The sequence below is a fragment of the Daphnia magna genome, linkage group LG9, assembly GCF_020631705.1.
Source record: "Daphnia magna isolate NIES linkage group LG9, ASM2063170v1.1, whole genome shotgun sequence".
In the NCBI taxonomy this organism is placed as follows: Eukaryota; Metazoa; Arthropoda; class Branchiopoda; order Diplostraca; family Daphniidae; genus Daphnia; species Daphnia magna.
The window spans coordinates 6,885,327-6,903,173 of NC_059190.1; the positions used below are offsets into that span (position 1 = coordinate 6,885,327).

Below are 17,847 nucleotides of genomic sequence, written 5' to 3' on the forward strand. Positions count from 1 at the left end.
CTATGTAACCTAAATAGTCCAACTTCTCTTGAAAGAATTCGCATTTTTTTCGTTTTAGTTTTAAACCCGCTTTTGTCAACAATTTAAAAACTTCTTCTAAATGTTTTATATGTTCGTCAATCGAACTACTGAAAACAATAATGTCATCTAGATAAACCAATGCAAACTTAAAAAGTACATCTTTCAGGATGTTATTCATTGCTCTTTGAAAAGTGCTTGGTGCATTTGTCAATCCAAACGGCATACGATTGAATTCATATTGTCCAAATTCACATATAAAGGCTGTTTTATATTTATCGCTTTCTTCTATTTCTATTTGCCAGTATCCGCTTAATAAATCCAATGTTGAAAAATACTTTGAACCGCACAATGCATCTACGGTATCATCTATTCTAGGTAAAGGATATCTATCTTTTATTGTTATTTTGTTTAATTGTCTATAGTCAATGCACATTCTCATTTCACCATCTTTTTTGTTAACCATTACAATTGCTGCTGAGAATGGACTATGACTTTCCCTTATTATTTTATTTTGTAGCATACTATCAATCTTCGATTTTACCGTATTTTTTAGTGCTTCAGGTGTTCTACGCAAACGCTGATTAATTGGTGCGCTAGCTCCCGTATTAATGAAATGTTTGACATTAATAGCCAACCCAAGATCTGATTCTTTATCTGCAAACAATCTTTCGTTTTTTACAAGCAACCATTCAATTTTTGTTTTTACTTCATTAGGAAAATTGGGTATTTTAAAGTCCTTCTTTTCTAATTTTCTATTTTCCTGGTTTGATAAATCTAATTGACTAAAAGCTTCTAAATTAATGTAGTCTTTTGTAGTTAATGGAAGTTCCTCTTCTTCTACATTGGATAAAGGCCTTAGAGGGATATTTATTCCCACTTCGGAAAAAGTTATGCTATACAATGGCGTTATACTTTCGCAAAAACTATGTTCTACTCCATAGTGATCATAACTGATCTGCTTATTTTTAGTGTTAATTTTTACGTTATTGCTAGCCAAAAAATCTAATCCTAAGATACAATTTTCATTAAGATTTTCCATTACATAAAAGTTGTGGTTAATGAAATGATTCTTATTTATTGTTATTTTAAATTCATATTGGCCTAATGATTTGAGCTCTTGTCCTGATACTGTCCTAAATATCGGATCATCGCTATTTCTTATTTCTTTTAAATTTTTATTACTTATGTTAAAATACAAGCTAGATGAAATTAAACTTGCTGCTGCACCACACTCTCAGTTTTTGAATTCTACTTTTTCCCTACTTTTGGCTACCATTTGGTAGCGAAATGAAACATGCTACCAAATGGTAGGAAGAACTACCATTTGGTAGAAAAACCGTCGATTTCTGTGAAGTCGATAAAAAGTAGAGCATAGTAGATCCCTTACCAATTGGTCTACCATTCGTAAATCCCGCGTTGGTAGGGTGGACTACCATTGAATTCCGGCTACCATTTGCCTTCTATACTTCTACCTTTTCTTCTACCATTTCCCTACTTTTCGTCCTACTCTTTTCCTTCTTAAATTTATTTTAAAAATACGCGCGAAATAGGTTTGGTTTGAAATTAGCACATTGCTTTCTGTATTTGGGCATATCACAACTAAAATTTCCTGGTACCTACATGTAAGGTAGGATAAACGGGTACAAACAGCGAGAAACAGTTTGACACAACGATTAACATTGCTAGATTTAATTGTTAAACATGACATAGGGAAACGAACAAAGGTCATTTCTTAATATTGAGCAAATTAGGAGAACAACTTTTGGCTGCTATGAATTTAGCTGCGTGAAAAAATCAGCAACAGAGGGGCGCACTTTACCAGAGTGGACATTAAATACGTAGCTGTCAAAAAAATAATAAAATGTGCTGAGAAGTTGAGGGTATTTAATGCGAAACATGTGGAACGACGCATAAAGGTTTTTGAAAGCTGTGATGGAACTTGTTCCGCTTGAGATGACTTCTCCTTCACAAACAATGTTGAAACAAACCGGATTCTTAACCGATCCTACGCAGCACAAAAAGGGTGACTCCTTGAGGTGCGGCTTCTCTTCAATGATTGACAAAATGTCGTCGTTGGCCTGTTTTATAAAAACAAAATGTAGGCTAAAACTGAAACTATAAGAACTATTGTTATCTGTACCTTTATGAAGTAAACAACTCGTTCAATAATTGATTTCTGGCTAACAACACGTATTTTTTTCAGAGACGGAATCAGCCGCAGTAACAAAACTAAAAGTTGTAGGCATTCTGAAACAAATTATGTGAATTAATAAATTATTCTATCCACTGAAAAGCGTGGAAGTAAAACGTAAGAAAATGAAAGTTACCGTCATCTGTGTCTGGAATTGGAGTGTTTGATCTTCCTGCACACTTATTTATCAATGGTCCGTACCCCCAAACAAAAGTTTCTTCAAAGTGTCCCGCTTTCGGAAAGGCCAGGAGAAAATCGCGAAAAATCTAAAAGTTCATGGTGTTATTAGAAAGAGATAAAAAATTTTCGTAAATGTCTATATAGCTATTACTAAATTATGGCAATCTCTGTACGTACCTCTACCGTACCTTTCAGTTTTGCAGCAATGCTTGGATCAAAGCTGATGGAGAGCAGAAACGATTCCAATTCTGTCGCTGTTAGTTCGGAAACATCAATGTTGCATGGCGTATAACTGGCACAGTTAGACGCCATATTCTCCAAAAAGAGAGAAAAGAACCTGCAAGGGAACGAACATAAAGATAATTAATAAAAGCAACAGCTATTTACTAGAGAATATCAACAAACTGATTTTTGCAATCGATGGTTTTCGCAATCGGGCACACACAGGCCGGGCAGCTGGGCAGACACAAGCCGGGCAGCTGAGCAGACACAGGCTGGGCAGACACAGGCCGGGCAGCTAAGCAGACACAGGCCGGGCAGACACAGGCCAGGAAGGTAGGCAGACACAAGCTGGGCAGTTGGTCAGCTGGGCAGACACAGGCCGGGCAGCTGGGCAGATACAGGCCGGGCAGCTAAGCAAACACAGGCCGGGCAGCTAAGCAAACACAGGCTGGGCAGACACAGGCCGGGCAGCTAAGCAGACCCTGGCTGGGCAGACACAGGCCGGGCAGACACAGGCCGGGCAGACACAGGCCAGGAAGGTAGGCAGACACAAGCTGGGCAGTTGGGCAGACACAGGCCAGAAAGGCCTGGAAGACACAAGCTGGGCAGTCGGGCAGCTGGGCAGACACAGGCTGGGAAGGTTGGCAGTAACGGCTAACCAAGTACAAGTTAAACTTCACACTGTCAGCCTATAGACATTCACAGGGCAGACGATTCAAAGATGAAAACTATGAACGATGATCTATTTCTCACCAGTCCTATGCTAACCTAACCCCCAGTGTAAGGGTAAAAAGCTGCCAAGACTGTGAGAAACAATAGTAGCAAAAAAAAATTTCTGCAAACTTAAGTTAGAAGTTCTGAAAATATTCCAATTCTTCCCAAAATCTCACAATAAAACATTTCAATATGAGCCAAATAGATCCTGTTGATATTTGCGACTCAAAGCTTCAAACTCTTTTCATTTCGAAGGGTTATGCAAAGCCAATAAATAACGAAAAAGTTAAACGCATTCATAAATGACCTTAGTGTGAAGAACAAATAAAAGCAAATTTAAATTTAAAAAACTGACACAACTCACCAGACATGCGTTTTAGGACTTTCTGAAAGGGACCTTGAAACATTCACTAATACGATCCTTTTGGTGATCTAGTAATGATCGGCATTTCCTGCAGTGGATTACACAGGCCGGGCAGCTAAGCAAACACAGGCTGGGCAGACACAGGCCGGGCAGCTAAGCAGACACAGGCTGGGCAGACACAGGCCGGGCAGACACAGGCCGGGCAGACACAGGCCAGGAAGGTAGGCAGACTTAGAGTTAACCTTCACAGAAAGTTCTCCAAAAGTTGAGCGGAAGTAACTCCAAAAGTTCACCGAGAGTGTAGTTCCAGAAATTGTACGAAAAATTACAAACGGCGCACAGAACAACCTCCACAAACGAACACTAAAACGAAACGAACAGCATGTGAAAATTCAGAAGTAGAATGTACCATTTTTTGCTTTTCTATATTCATTCCCTAAACGCCTTGCCTTTCTATATTAGATTCCCTAAACACCGGTGAATGAATCTTCTCACAAAATAGTAAACTACATTTTACAATAACTTCAAGTATTGAAACTGTTATTTCTTTAAAAAATTGACTTGATTTCAACTTTCAGTTGGTAACTTAATTTGATATACTAATTTCATTGAATTACATAAATTGTAGAAATAATATTTACGCGTTAGGGTTCAAAGGCAACGTAGAAGGGCAATACAGTCGGCAATTTTTGACGCTACGTTTTCATAAGTGAAACGTACAATAATACCAGGCAGGTTTACTTTTTACAGTAATAACGTTATGTTATTGTAATTATTTTCTCACACTTAGAAACATTTGTTATTGCGTTTTGGTCAAACCAGCGTGATATTTAACCAAGCCCAAACGAGGGATAGTAAGTTGTTTAGTTGTAATTGAAATTATTTGAAGGCAGAACAATTTTATTTTTGATTTTCTAATCATTTTGTCATATCGTATTGTTAATTTTTTTGTTTATCTTTTAGGCTTTAAAAGACGTTCTTGTTTTATGGTTTAAACCCAATTCACAAGCTGGTAAATCACTCAATAGTACAACCCTATGGATGTTGGGCAAATTCACTGTTGGTAAACATTTACTCGTTATTGATTATTACAGCCAGGTACAAGAATCACATTGTCATCAACAAATAATTAAATTTACGTCAAATGTTCAGCTGCAATTGGTGAAGGTTGTGGAAGCTTTGGCCAACTCTAATTATAAAGTGAAGGGTAGACTTTACGTTTAACTTGACACTACAGTCCATTTTTTCATCTTAAACCTTTTTCAAAGGTGCTTGTTTGGATGCAGTCTATGAATGGGTCAACCACAAGTGGACCACAGTTCATTATCAAGATGTCCTGTTATTAACGCTCTGCCTTGCACCATTGGGCTTTTTACATTTGTGATGGGAGCCTCTGTTGCAAAAGCGGTATGTTCTACTGAGACAGAAAAGAGTGTCATCCAACCTGGAAAAATCTAATTGACTGGATGTACATTGGTCCTTGTTGGTGCTTCATAATTTCAACCTCGACACTTGTCATTCTTCTTTCAATCATGAATTTCTTAGTGCATATAACAGATTTTCAAAATGAGGGCAAACTATTTTTGTTATTGCAATTGACGACTAATAAAGTGTAAAATTTACTAGACAATTTCAAAGCATTACAAAAATCTAATTTAAAAAGTGAAGAAAAGGATTTGTGTATTCAACCTCTGTTACGTGTTCTGTGTGGTTGAGGATTAAAACCAAACATGTACTCAACCTCATCAACAAGCACGTTGAGGGCCATCATCCTTAACTCATTCTGGTTGGCTGAAAAACAAAATTATCTTATTATGATTTTACTTTCTAAATATATATATAATCAAAATTAAACTTACTTCCTACGCCCAAAAAACGATAACGCACACCAGGCATACTTGGGATATATCCACATCTACCAGGGGATTCCAGCAGTGATTGGGGAACCTGGTTGGCAGGAACAATTTCAAAATCTAGTTGGTCTCTGTAAACCAAAGCTGCATACAGCTCTTCCATTTCTATCAAAGTTTTCAAAAACTAATAAGTTTAACAAGGATCAGTATGGGAATGCTGCCTACCAATTCTTTCTTTTTGGTAGAGACTTAATGCTCTACCATATAGCAGAGGAATGGTAGATGATTTACTAATCCCCTACTCATTGAAAGTAGAATACATTTTCTACCTTTTCTCTACCTTTTCGGTTCTACCATTTATGGTAGCCAAAAAGTGGAAAAAAAGTAGAAATCAAAAACTGAGAGTGCAGTGTCTACTAAAGCTTTTGTTTCTTTTTCACAAATTCTAATTGGGATACGTATAAGTTTAGGTATTTCCGCCGTAAAGTTAGGTTTTACATAATAGTGATTAATGCTATTGGAATTATAGAGTGAGTGGTTTCCTACATTTGACGTCGTGGTTGACGGTTGATACGTGCCATATCTGTCCAACATTCTCTTGCAATGTGTCCTTTTTTGTTACACTTGTAGCACGTAATGTCACTGTTTTTCGCTGGTTGTGTGTTGTGAAAAGGTTGTCCTCGTGGTTGATACTGATCACCAGTCGATTCACGCCATGGCTGATTTTGAGGGTTCCCAAAATTTGAGGGTTGGTAAATATTCCTTCGCGGTTGATACAAATTATTCTGCGGCCGTTGAAATTGTCTTTGGTTTAGTTGCCGTTGGCCATTTTGATGTGGCCCGTATGAATAAGGTGTCTGGCGTTGCGTTGTTGATTCTTGAAAACTTTCCCTTCCCCTCTGGGCGTTATAGTTGTCTCTATATGGGCTGGCTTCTCTGCTTCTGGAAAAACTTGGTTCTCGGCTGCGTGAGTAGCTTGATTCGCGGCTGTTTTGTTGATTATTATTAAATCGCACTCTCGGATACTGTGGTCTTGAATTGTGTTCCCGTGATTGTGATCTGCGGGGCTCGTATTGGTCAGTTGCTGCTATGACTGCAGTTTTTTCCTGTGATATTTCATTTTTATTAGCACATTCCATCTCTAAAATTTTCTGTCTTAATTTCTCTATTTCGAAATCCTGTTGTTTTCCATGGTGTGCAATGCCGGCAATGACTGCTGTTAGTTCTTTGTCGTCATTGTTTTCTTTGTTTTGCAAGATCTGTTCCGAAATAAACAGTTGTTTGCATAGTGCATCGAAGTCGTTGGCATCTTCTGGCATTCGTAGGTAAAGTTCCGTTTTTATTTTTGGTAAGATCCCTTGGATTAAAATTTTAATTTTGGTGGTATCCCGCATCTTTTTTACTTTACTCAAGAGCTGGTCTTCCACAACTGTCTTGTTGTGGTCAAGTTTTTCTTCTTTTCCTTCGATTCCGTCGTATAGGTTGTTTAGTCTTGACACGAATGCTCTGCAGTTTTCTTCCGGTTTCTGTTTTAGCTGCAACAATTTTTTCTTTAAGGCGGCTAGATCATAAGCGTCTTGGAATCTTGCTATGATTGCTGATCGCCAATCATCGTATTCAAGTTCATCTCCTTGCTCCGATACGTATTCTTCGTGCCAATCCAGAGCTTCACCTTTAAGTCTGTCTGAAAAGAAACGTAATTTCTGGGTGTCGTCCCAATTGTTGTTTCTTGCTACGTGCTCAGCTGTTTTAAGCCACTCCGTTATCATTTTGTCTGTACTTTTTCCTTTGTATGGAGGGATGGATTTTTTATCTTCTCGAGAGAACAGTTCCCCCAATACTTTTACTATTGGCTGAGTAAAGGTTTTGATCATGTTTATTTCTTCTGCGGTAGGGGTTTTTTCTGTTGATTTTCCTATCGGGTGGTGTCTCGAAGTCTCAGCTTCCTCGGAAGTTTCGTGGTCAAATCCCATGATTTTAAAATTGGGTTTCTCTTTGTTAAAAATTTCGTTCTGTTTCTGCAATAGTTCTATTGTTTTATTCTGGGACTCTATTTGATTTTTTAGAGTTTCAATAATTTGCTGTTGCTTTAAAACGTGCTCTGTATCTAATTCAAAATGTAATGATTTGTCGTTTATTTCACTTAGTGATGTTAGATCGTTGATTTGTTCTATTAGTTTTGAAACTTCTCCTGTATGTTCTTCTGTTCTAGAATTGTCTGCGCTCTCCGCTTCGAGTGAAAAAACTTCTTTTTGCTTATACTCCACTAGACGTTCCTCAAGGCGTTGTATCTTGCTCTCTTGAGTTGAAATGAGTGTTTCTTTATCTCTTATCTGTCTTTCGAGGTTTCTATTCCTTGCGGCTAATTCTAGTTGCCCTTTGTGTAGACAGCTTCTTTCTCCCTTTGTAGTTTCGAGAGAGTTTTTCAATTCTCTTACCTCCTTTTCTAATTCGTCGCTTCTTTCTTTCTGTGCCTTTTCGTGTTTCTTAACGGTATTATAACTTTCTAGGAGTAACTTGTTTTCGTCTTGGAGTTTGTTTATATTTTCTTGACCTTCGTTTTCCACGTGTGCTGCGGTTTCTTCCTTCTTTTTCAATAGTTTTTTAAGGTATTCTTCGTTTTCTGCTTTTTTTCGAAGTATTTGTTCTAATTCACTGATTTGTTGATAAGTTTTTTCTAGTGAATTCTTTAAGAATTCGTTACTTTCTATTATTTTTTCGTTCGATTGATTAGGGTTCTTTTCTCTTTTTGCAATTTGTTTTTGTAAGTTAAAGTTTTCTAAACTGATTTCTTCTGTTCGTTTTTTCTCTGCTACTTGTTGCGCAAGGGCTTCTTCTTGTAGGACGGTGTTTACTTTGATTAAGAATTCTTTCTCTTTACCGTTAACAGTTTTTAACTGTTGTAAAGAGGTGTCTACGTTACCAAATTCTCCTCCGAGTGACTGAATCTGATCTCTTATAGTTTTTGTTGTTTTACTTATTGTCTCGTGAGTGATTTCGTCTGGCGTATTTAAAGTTTCTTTTAATATCGAGTACGCAAATTGGTATAAGGCGTTATGCGCCGCTGTATTTGCCTCTTTTTTTCTAGCTTCCAATTCTTTTATCGTGGTTGTTGTTGAAGTTGTTTGATAACTTTTTGATTTTTCCTTAGTATACTTGTATTCTAATTCAACTAATTCTTTCCAGCTGAGAATAAATGCGGCTCTTGGTGTTTTGATTTCAGAGTCAGGATTTGTTATATCATGGGTTTTCAAATTTGGGTTTAGTGATGGTGAAGTTTCGTTAGTTAAGTCTGGGTAAATGGAGTCGGTCCTGAGAGTAGTGTGTGGTAAAAAAGATTTCTGCATTCGCTTACCGTGATGGATTTTGTTGACCGACGCAAGTAGAAAGAGAGAAGAAAAAAAAAAAATATTAGTACTTTATCCTCCTGATTCAATTATATTGTCTACTGTGTCGAAGTCGCTTATACCGGTGACAGAATCTTTTATTTCAATTTCAAGTCTCGTTGGGACCTCCAATTGTAAGATTTGCCAGGCGTGTATTTATTAGACTTCTACAATAGCAATACAATCAAACCAAGAAGCATAGCACTACTCTACTCTGAATATTGTTGCGAATAACACGGCTTTTATACAGAATTGCAAGTGGCACATTGGGTGTGGCTTAGATAGCGGTGGCGCGCGGTCACTTGGTCATGTGGGCGTTGCCTTTGTGTACACCTTGCGTACACTCAATGTCCGTGCAGATTTGCCATCTTCTGTAAAGCGTAAATAATGCAGTTGGCTCGTTACATTGACATCGCCGGGTTCGCTTAAAATCCCTTTATCAATCAGAAGAATTCATAACCAAAGCCAGCTAACAATATTCATCTAATCTGCAATTGCAGTTCTCATAATTTTTTTACATCAACTTCCATGACGCTAATTTAGGACAGCAAACTGTACACTAAATGGCTCGTTATTATTTTAAGTTACGTTTGCTGATCATCAGCATCTGTAGCATAGTCGTAAGGCGTTCGCTTGCCAACTCGTTGGTTAGAGGTTCAAGACTTTTTACAGACTATCCCTTAGGTCTTTTTTTTGATTCTAGAATTTTTTTTTTCACATATTAAGAGATATTTTTTAATCATCAAAGACTCCCTAAACTGACACAATAACAGCAAGTGTTTGTGATAAATAGATTCGCTTCAGTTTCCTCTACAATATTATTGATTTTTTTTACTGAAATCATGCGAGAAAAATTATTTAACTTGTGTTTGCGATTGTAATGTTTTTTACATAAGCTTCCATGACGCTAATTTGGGACAGCATACGGTACACTAAATGGCTCGTTATTATTTGAAGTTACGTATTCTATTTATCAACAACTCTGGCGTAGTCGTGAGGCCTTGGTTTGAAAACTCGGTGGTTGAAGGTTCAAAACTTCTTACGGACTATCTCTTAAGTCTTTTTCTTGATTCTAGATTTTTTCCCCACATATTTAGAGATATTTTTTAATCATCAAATACTTCCTAAAATGACACAATAACAGCAAGTGTTTGTGATAAATAGATTCGCTTAAGTTTCCTCTACAATATTATTGATTTTTTTACTAAAATCATGCGAGAAAAATTATTTAATTTGTGTTTGCAATTGCAATGTTTTTTACATAAGCTCCCATGACGCTAATTTGGGACAGCAAACTGTACACTGAATGACTCTTTATTGTTTTAAGTTACATTTTGTGAAAAATTTTATATTATCATATTTTTTTCTAGCTCCAGTTCTATCTACTTTATTTTTATTTTATTTTGTTTGTAAGTTGCTCGTCTCTTTTAGCCGAAGAATTTCGTTTGCTGCCAGAAATTCGTCTGCTACAAGGGGATGAACAACAAACCATTCACAAACAATAGCTAAATAAAAATAAACCAGATAGAACTAGGGCTAGAAAAAAAATTGGGAAATGAAAAAATGAATAGGGTACCCTCTGCTAGGAAGAAAAGGGGGAAAATCTTAATTATATTTATGGAAACTTATTTTTTAACATGAAGAAGTTGGTTTCTCCATAAGACGCTGCAGCCGCAGCAGACCAACTTGGACACAAATGAGATTTCCGCATTTGTGGAGAACGTGCAACGTAGGATGTTTTACTGCTCTATTCTGCGTCGATTGATCGCAAAAAAACTTTTTTGCGTTTTTTGAAAAAATTGGTGTCCCAAATTAGCGTCGGCTGTCCTAAATTAGCAGGAATAGGGTTTTTTTCTTTTTCCGCATATTGAAATAAAAATAGTATTTTATGGGACAGACTAGTGGTGGCAATACTAGGTAGTATTACCTAGTTTTTCCTAGTTACCTAGTATTACCTAGTTTTTTTCTCTACTTTTACCTAGTTTTTGGTCCATTTTTCTACCTAGAAATTACCTAGTAATAGTAATACCTAGTTTTTTTTTAATGATTACCTAGATAATTACCTAGTTAATTTTGATTTTTATGCAGCGTTGTCAAAAAAATGGCAACGATGTTTTTATTCATTTTTATGTGACACCAGAGTAATAGAATACTGGTGTAGCCACGCTTATGGCGGGCCCTCCAATTGCCTTTTTGGCCTGAAAGTCTTTCTTTCCCATAACGAAAGCGCCACAGCGGCTGTGTTGTGAACTTGTGATGTATTACGTTTTCACTATGTTTTTGCTCATTTTCGTCGTCTGTACTTCAGAAAGTAAACAACAAGTGGCTTAATTAATTAGTGTGAAAAAATGTATGTATAAACATATGGGTTGTTATAACAATAACAACCCTTAAAACTCAATTCATAGGTGGCAGTTACGGTTATGGGACACTTAAATCGATATCTTGCCTCATTTTCTCACAATCGATACGCGAAATTGGCAACCACTTTTGGGAAAAAATCCGAGAGGGAGTTAACATGGCCGTGGCTACACCAGTATTCTATTACTCTGGTGACACACTTGATATTTCTTTGTGCAGGCTGCTCAACGTTTTTTCGCGCCCACAGTCCCTCACCACGTCTCATCTCTCACAGTCTCACCACGTTTTCTTCAAGATTTTTCACTACAAATTTTAGACTAACTAACTATTACTTTGCCAATCACAGTTCACACAGAGATCTTGCTGTCTGGTTCTGATTCAGAGCATACGCAGCTCTTCAAACGAAGGAGAATTGTTGACACTCCATGTCCAGCCATGCGTTGCAATACAAGTCTCGTAGAATTAAAAAGGTAGATTAAGGATTACTTGGATATATTGGACAAGGGAGAGTTCGATGCGGAAATTGACCCATTTTCTTTCTGGAAAGAAAAGTCAGGGAGGTTTTCCAATCTGTCTGGAATAGCATTGCAATATCTGGCCATGCCAGCAACGTCTGCATCCGCAGAGCGACTTTTTTCTTGAAGTGGGATTTCTTGAAAAGGCAAAATAACAAACGTGTCATCAGTTTTACTATAATCGCAAACGCTTTGCAGATTCAATAAGAAATTTGACATAAGCCCTTAATCTGTTTTCTTCTTTTCAGTAATTCAAATAAGTGAATACAAAGAGATTCAAAATCGAAGTCTATGGTAATTTTTTATTTGGTATGGGTACTGCAGCTTACATTTGATTTTTTGGGAAATTAAATATTTTTGAAGAACCTAGTTTAAAAGTTGTACCTAGTTTGAATTTTGAAACTAGGTACCTAAATAACTAGGTAATTACCTAGTTAAAAATTTTACCTAGTTTTTTTTAGTACTTTCACTAGTACCTAGTATTTAGTTTTTTTTTGCAATTACCGTACCTAGTTTTTTTTCGAAAACTAGATAAATAACCTAGTAATACCTAGTTTTGTAAAAAAAACTAGGTATTTCACCTAGTAATACCTAGTAACCAAAAAAACTAGGTTGCCACCACTAGGACAGACTTACACTTAATTGGTAGAACTTTTAATTCTCTTTATTTTGATATTATTAGTAAAAGGGTTTGTTTAATTTTACCTTAGATATATCTGTTGCCCTCTAAGTATCTGCTAACAGATAGTACACTCCCAGGTTTTTCACCCGTAAGCAAAACGTACAGATTTCAATTACCGTTTTCTCGGGTAATATTATGATTTATAATTTGTCCTTTGAACGAATTGCATAACCCTTATTTTAGTTTAAAATTCGCCTATTAGATATTTCAGTAGACCCTCCATCAGAATTTTATTCGTGAAATGAAAAAAATTGTATCCTTTGTCCCAAATTAGCCGGAACCGGGCCGGTGTCCCCATTCGCTCTTTTACCCTAGTAATTTGGTCTTCTCTTTGACCATAGTGGGTAAAAATATTTGTTTCATTTGACTACTAAAAGACCAGAGCCATGACGACGATGGTTAACTGATAAATGATGACCACAAATTAAAAGATGTTTCATCAGAAACGCCATGGACTGGCTAAACGTCATTAGGAAGAACGGGTTAAGCTTCTTCTTCAGGACAAATAGCAACAGGTTGGCAAGCATCTCTCTTTAAAACTAGATAACATACAAACACATGTTGTAATACGAAAGGAAAACAAAATAAATAAAACTTATTACACTCTGAATTTTTGATTTCTACTTTTTGACTACTTTTGGCTACCATCTGATAGCGAAATGAAACATGCTACTTTATGGTAGAAGTTGCTAACATTTGGACGGAAAATCGTGGATTTTTTAAAAGTAGGGTTAAGTAGATCCTCTATCATCCACCAAAGACTATTCTTAGTCTTCGTATTCGATTGAACTCGGAACCACACATTTCTGTTAATCGCAGTCGAGCGCCTTGACAACTCAGATATTTTAATATATTATTGTATTTACATTTTCCTGACTATTTCCAGGATTCAGTTAGAACTTAGAAAAAATTTGGACTGAAAACTGAAGTAGCTATGTTTACATTTAAGATATTTGAGTGTGTGTTAATAATTAAATCCTACTTTAAATAAATATATATTAAATTTCAACTATAATTTCTATCTTTTTCATTTTTTAACCGCTAATTTAACCCAAATATTTCAAAATAACAAAGAAAATGTTAATGTTCAATAACAAATTTAGAAAGCCAAAGTGGAAATAGTTGTATAAAAGCAAATAAAATATGACAAATTTAATGGGGGAAGTAAAATTTACCTGTAAGTCATCAGAAGAAAGTTTGTTTGCTTCCCAAGTTTTGTTATGTTATATCTCAACGAAAAGTGCAATATTTACTTGGGAATCACCCCTCCATTTTTGTTGTGATTTTGCGTTTTCGTCTGCTAATTCTTGCTTTATGGTAGACACGCATTCGGGTACCATATGGTAATCTTCCATTCCCCTACTAGCTAAAATTAAACAAAATTTTCTACCATTTCTCTACCTTTTTCGTTCTACTACGCGTGGTGGCCGAAAAGTAGGAAAAAGGTAGAAACCAAAAATTGATAGTGTACTGTGTTTCATTACAGAAAACCATTTTTAACCCCTGTTGAATTTTTTTGTCGAGTTCCATTTAAAGTAATGTCATGAAAAATATGTTTTTCGCTGACTCATTCTTGTTTTTTTATAATAATCACTTTATAGTAGAAATTGTATGAGATACGCACCTTTTTCAATTGCCATCGTAAATATTCATAAAATACACTTTCCATTTATCATCCGGTTTAGATATTGGATTCATCGAAATGACGAGTGCACAAACGAGATCCTTACTTCAAATTAGGAATGATCTCTTTCCACTTTTCAAAGGAATCTTTTGGTAAAGTGAAATAGGTAATTCCGTTTTCCACATTCCATGCAGCTTTGTGGATTCTACGACACTGTATAATAGTGTAAATGTTGGAACAAGTCCATTTTATAACTCGAATTCTTTTGATAGCTTCTTTTCAACAGGCACACTTGCCACTCCGATCAATTTTTTTTATTTTGATAGCGTAGAAAACCCACACTGATTCATGATGCCGTGATTTTCTATGAAAAATTCTATATAATTTTTTGTACCTGTAACATTTTTTTCTTTTGTTTTGGCATAATATAATTCAGAAATGTGATACAAATCAATTTATTTATATGTTGCATTTAGTTTATTTTATTTCAAATCACAAATTTAGTTACAATACTTATTACCATTCGTGAAATACAGCTGAATTTACTTTTAAAAAACAACAACATCTCGAAATGTTGGTCAGTCAATTTCAAGCGCTTAGGTGAATAAATAAGACCACCCTGACTGAAGAGCCTCTCAACTGCTGCGGAAGAAGGAAGAGTGATGTTATAACACCTGGAAATATTGATATAAGATATCATTATTTGACTATATTCTATATTACTTATTTGACTTTATACTATCTTTAGTATGTTATTTATTGCACTACAAATTACACTATTTATTAGACTTGACTTATATGACCCAATTTACTAGATACTATATGAAACATTTGACTAGATACTACATGACTTATTTGACTAGATACTATATTACTTATTTGACTAGATACTACATGACTTATTTGACTAGATATTACATTACGTTTTTGACTAGATATTACTAGTAACTTACTTGTAAATGACTTTCATTGTGGAGTACTCCTCCAACTGTTCTAAATTACTAAAAAATTTTAAATATTATTAAACTTCATCCTCAGTTTGTTGTTTGTTTAATTTCTTCGTTATAGAAGAGAAGTAGTCCCTCTTTACTCGTTTGGGTGGACTAGGATCAGAACGAGATGACGATGTCCCATCGCTGCTTTCCTCTGGGCTAAAAAACACATTTCAATGTTAATTAGTTTCTCATTATATTTATCTTAAATGACTGGGACGACTTACGAATCTGACATCTCCATGACGCCCTGTAAGTGTTGGTATTCACACTCAAGCAACGATTTTGTGCGCCTTATATCATCCTCACTCTCCAGCCACGACAGCTTGAACATGGGATTCGAAATTGTAGCCAATCGCAGCTCGTTATCTGAGAACATTTTCTCAAACCTAAGAAAGTATAAATAGTTATTACAATGAACAACTATATAAAAATAAACAGAATACAGATAGTTGATGGCATCCAACAGACTGGTGATGAGAGGCTGACAGTAAATAATTGACGAATCATCTTTGAGTAGTTTTAAATTAGTTTTTAAAACGGAAAGAGTGGGCAATAAGAAAACCCATTCCCACATTTTTTTCAGCTTGAAGTATGTTTAGCGCCTCTGCCAGAGATTTCATTACGGAGATAGATTCTTTCAGATATTGTTCTTCATTTGGAGTAATAGGGTTTATGCCGAATTCTTCAAATAATTTTTTCATCCCACGGGCTTTTTTTTCAGAAGTCGAACGAAACAGCAGATAGCTGAGTATTCTGAGTTCCAACGGGTGTCGTTTTTAAAAACTAGGTGATTAAAAATAGTATCGGAATTCAACGAACCTGAATTTTGCTTATTCCAAATTTTTTGAAGTTTTTCCATGGAACTCATCCGTAGTTTCTGAAACGTAAAATCTTGAATTTTCTGCACGTCGACTTTGGAAACCAGGCTTAAAAGGTGACAAGCGCAGCACCGGTGAACTGGCAAGGTAACATTCTCAGTAAACAGTGCACATGTGTTTAACTCAGGGTCATCCAGGATTTCTCTTATTTCGAAGTAGACCATCTCCTCGACGTCAGATTCAATACCGAGATATGCGTCTTCTTCTTCTTGTATCATAGAATCATAGTCCGGAAGTGTGGAAGTAGCACCTTTTTCCCTGAAGCACTTAATGAAATTCGAACCATTATCAGTTGTTGCACCGCGTAACTTATCCTTCACTTCGAACTCCTCATGCACGGATTCCATAGTTTTGCACAAAACGTCAAATGTATGACGTCAAACAATACGCGGAGTTGCAAGGCATGCACTTTTTCTCTTCAAGCTCTCACTGCTCTACCAGTGTATAGTTTCCCCGAGATAAGACCTCCTCCTGCAAGTCCAAGCATCAACAGTTGTAGCTGCATCGGTGGAACGCGACAATGCAGCTTTCAGTCGGAGTTTCCTCTCTTCATATTGTCACGGGTAGAATTGTTTGTGGCAATAAACACTTGTTGATGCGATCAGCCCAAAGCCAAAGTTACATAAATGTTGGCCTCACGACACAAGGCGCAAACATATAGATATAGGTCCCTTTCACCATTGGACTACTCTAAATAATACTAACACTACTTCCAATGGTGCCCTAATGGACTAACACATAGATAGTTTAACCGAAAACACTAGTAAACGCAAACCAAGAAGCATGAGTTGTTTACCAGACAACGTACAGACGCGAACTAACTAGCTCTAGATTAATAAGACCACGCTAGAAAAAGCCATCTAGCGGTCATTTATAAAAACAACTACACAATACTACATAAAAAGACATACGTCACAATATCGCCACCTAAAAAAAAAAAGGATCGTCCTCGATCATACAATTAATCATACAAGCAAACAATCAAAAAATCATTATGAAGAAAAACGCACAGGAGCCCGTATTTTGTTTCTTGATCTTAACCTGTGTGAACCAATTACATCATTAACATTATCGACATTTTTGGAACAATTCTCTTCAGTTCTTGGAGCTCGAAGTATACTTCTTGGACGTGATGCCGTCTCTGTACCTGTAATAGAAGAGTTCGAAACAACCAAATTCTTTCCTCTGTCCCCGTCGGAACAAGAGGAATGCTCATCACCCTTAAAGGTGGTACACTCATCACCCTCAAAGGTGGTACTCTCATCACCCTCAAAGGTGGTACTCTCATCACTTCCGTTTCTACCAAAACGCGAAGCGGAACTCTCATCACCACCATCTCTGCTGAGATGCGAGGCGGTACACTCATCACTTTGGTCTCTGCCAAGACGCGAAGAAAACTCACTTACACTTCTATTCTGGCAGGAACTAGAAGTGTTCACACGAGAGGTGTTCACATTAACACGGAGACGGAAAGGTTTTAAATGGGAAACATGAACACAATCTGTTGTCTTCTTTCTTCCATATAGTAGTTGAACAATATAGTCAAGATCGCTCACTTGACGCACTATTTTGTATGGACCGAAATATCGATGAAGTAATTTAGTCGCACGTCCTTTCTTTTTAATAGGACGATACACTAACACTAAGTCTCCAACGGCAAAAGATGCATCACGACGACGATGATCAAATCGTTTCTTCTGACGACTTTGAACATGAAATAGACGCTTCTTCACAGCTTCGCGTATAACATTAAGCTGAGTTGCTAACTGACGCACTCGATCGCTTGGATCAGTATCACTACACTCAGAATTGGGATTATTGCCTAACGCAACATCAATCGGTAAAACAGCTTCTCGACCGT

General features: G+C 36.5%; 2 protein-coding genes and 1 long non-coding RNA gene across 5 annotated transcripts; 1 reads left to right on the plus strand and 2 right to left on the minus strand.

Moving 5' to 3' along the window:
- Positions 1-1,582: 1,582 nt before the first annotated feature.
- On the minus strand, positions 1,583-4,041 carry LOC123466553. 2 transcript variants are annotated; one of them, XM_045178844.1, is made up of 6 exons: positions 3,693-4,041; positions 2,798-3,268; positions 2,570-2,729; positions 2,349-2,478; positions 2,162-2,268; positions 1,583-2,099 (listed from the first exon to the last, which is right to left on the minus strand). In XM_045178844.1, exons 3-6 carry the CDS (start codon positions 2,702-2,704, stop codon positions 1,791-1,793), a joined length of 681 nt encoding a protein of 226 aa, XP_045034779.1. In that variant the 5' UTR covers positions 2,705-2,729; positions 2,798-3,268; positions 3,693-4,041; the 3' UTR covers positions 1,583-1,790. The 2 variants fall into 2 exon arrangements, with proteins under 2 accessions (XP_045034779.1, XP_045034778.1); XM_045178843.1 differs by having other exon boundaries at positions 2,798-3,303.
- A 114-nt stretch (positions 4,042-4,155) lies between these two features.
- LOC116933210 lies at positions 4,156-5,322 on the plus strand. The gene is made up of 5 exons (XR_004399947.2): positions 4,156-4,273; positions 4,341-4,546; positions 4,656-4,704; positions 4,787-4,899; positions 4,961-5,322. It is a non-coding gene; the product is annotated as an uncharacterized LOC116933210 (long non-coding RNA).
- On the minus strand, positions 4,572-6,458 carry LOC116933211. 2 transcript variants are annotated; one of them, XM_045178847.1, is made up of 4 exons: positions 6,092-6,458; positions 5,552-5,710; positions 5,382-5,483; positions 4,572-5,106 (listed from the first exon to the last, which is right to left on the minus strand). In XM_045178847.1, exons 2-4 carry the CDS (start codon positions 5,706-5,708, stop codon positions 4,991-4,993), a joined length of 375 nt encoding a protein of 124 aa, XP_045034782.1. In that variant the 5' UTR covers positions 5,709-5,710; positions 6,092-6,458; the 3' UTR covers positions 4,572-4,990. The 2 variants fall into 2 exon arrangements, with proteins under 2 accessions (XP_045034782.1, XP_045034781.1); XM_045178846.1 differs by lacking the exon at positions 6,092-6,458 and having other exon boundaries at positions 5,552-5,946.
- Positions 6,459-17,847: the final 11,389 nt, after the last annotated feature.

Coding starts and splice junctions, on each gene's coding strand:
- LOC123466553 (XM_045178844.1), bottom strand. CDS start 2,704: ATGGCGTCTAACTGTGCCAGTTATACGCCATGCAACATTGATGTTTCC. Junction 2,269..2,348: donor AATTCCAGACACAGATGACG/GTAACTTTCATT, acceptor AATTTGTTTCAG/AATGCCTACAACTTTTAGTT. Junction 2,100..2,161: donor GAGTTGTTTACTTCATAAAG/GTACAGATAACA, acceptor TTTATAAAACAG/GCCAACGACGACATTTTGTC.
- LOC116933211 (XM_045178847.1), bottom strand. CDS start 5,708: ATGGAAGAGCTGTATGCAGCTTTGGTTTACAGAGACCAACTAGATTTT. Junction 5,484..5,551: donor TCGTTTTTTGGGCGTAGGAA/GTAAGTTTAATT, acceptor TTTGTTTTTCAG/CCAACCAGAATGAGTTAAGG. Junction 5,107..5,381: donor ACACAGAACACGTAACAGAG/GTTGAATACACA, acceptor CTGTCTCAGTAG/AACATACCGCTTTTGCAACA.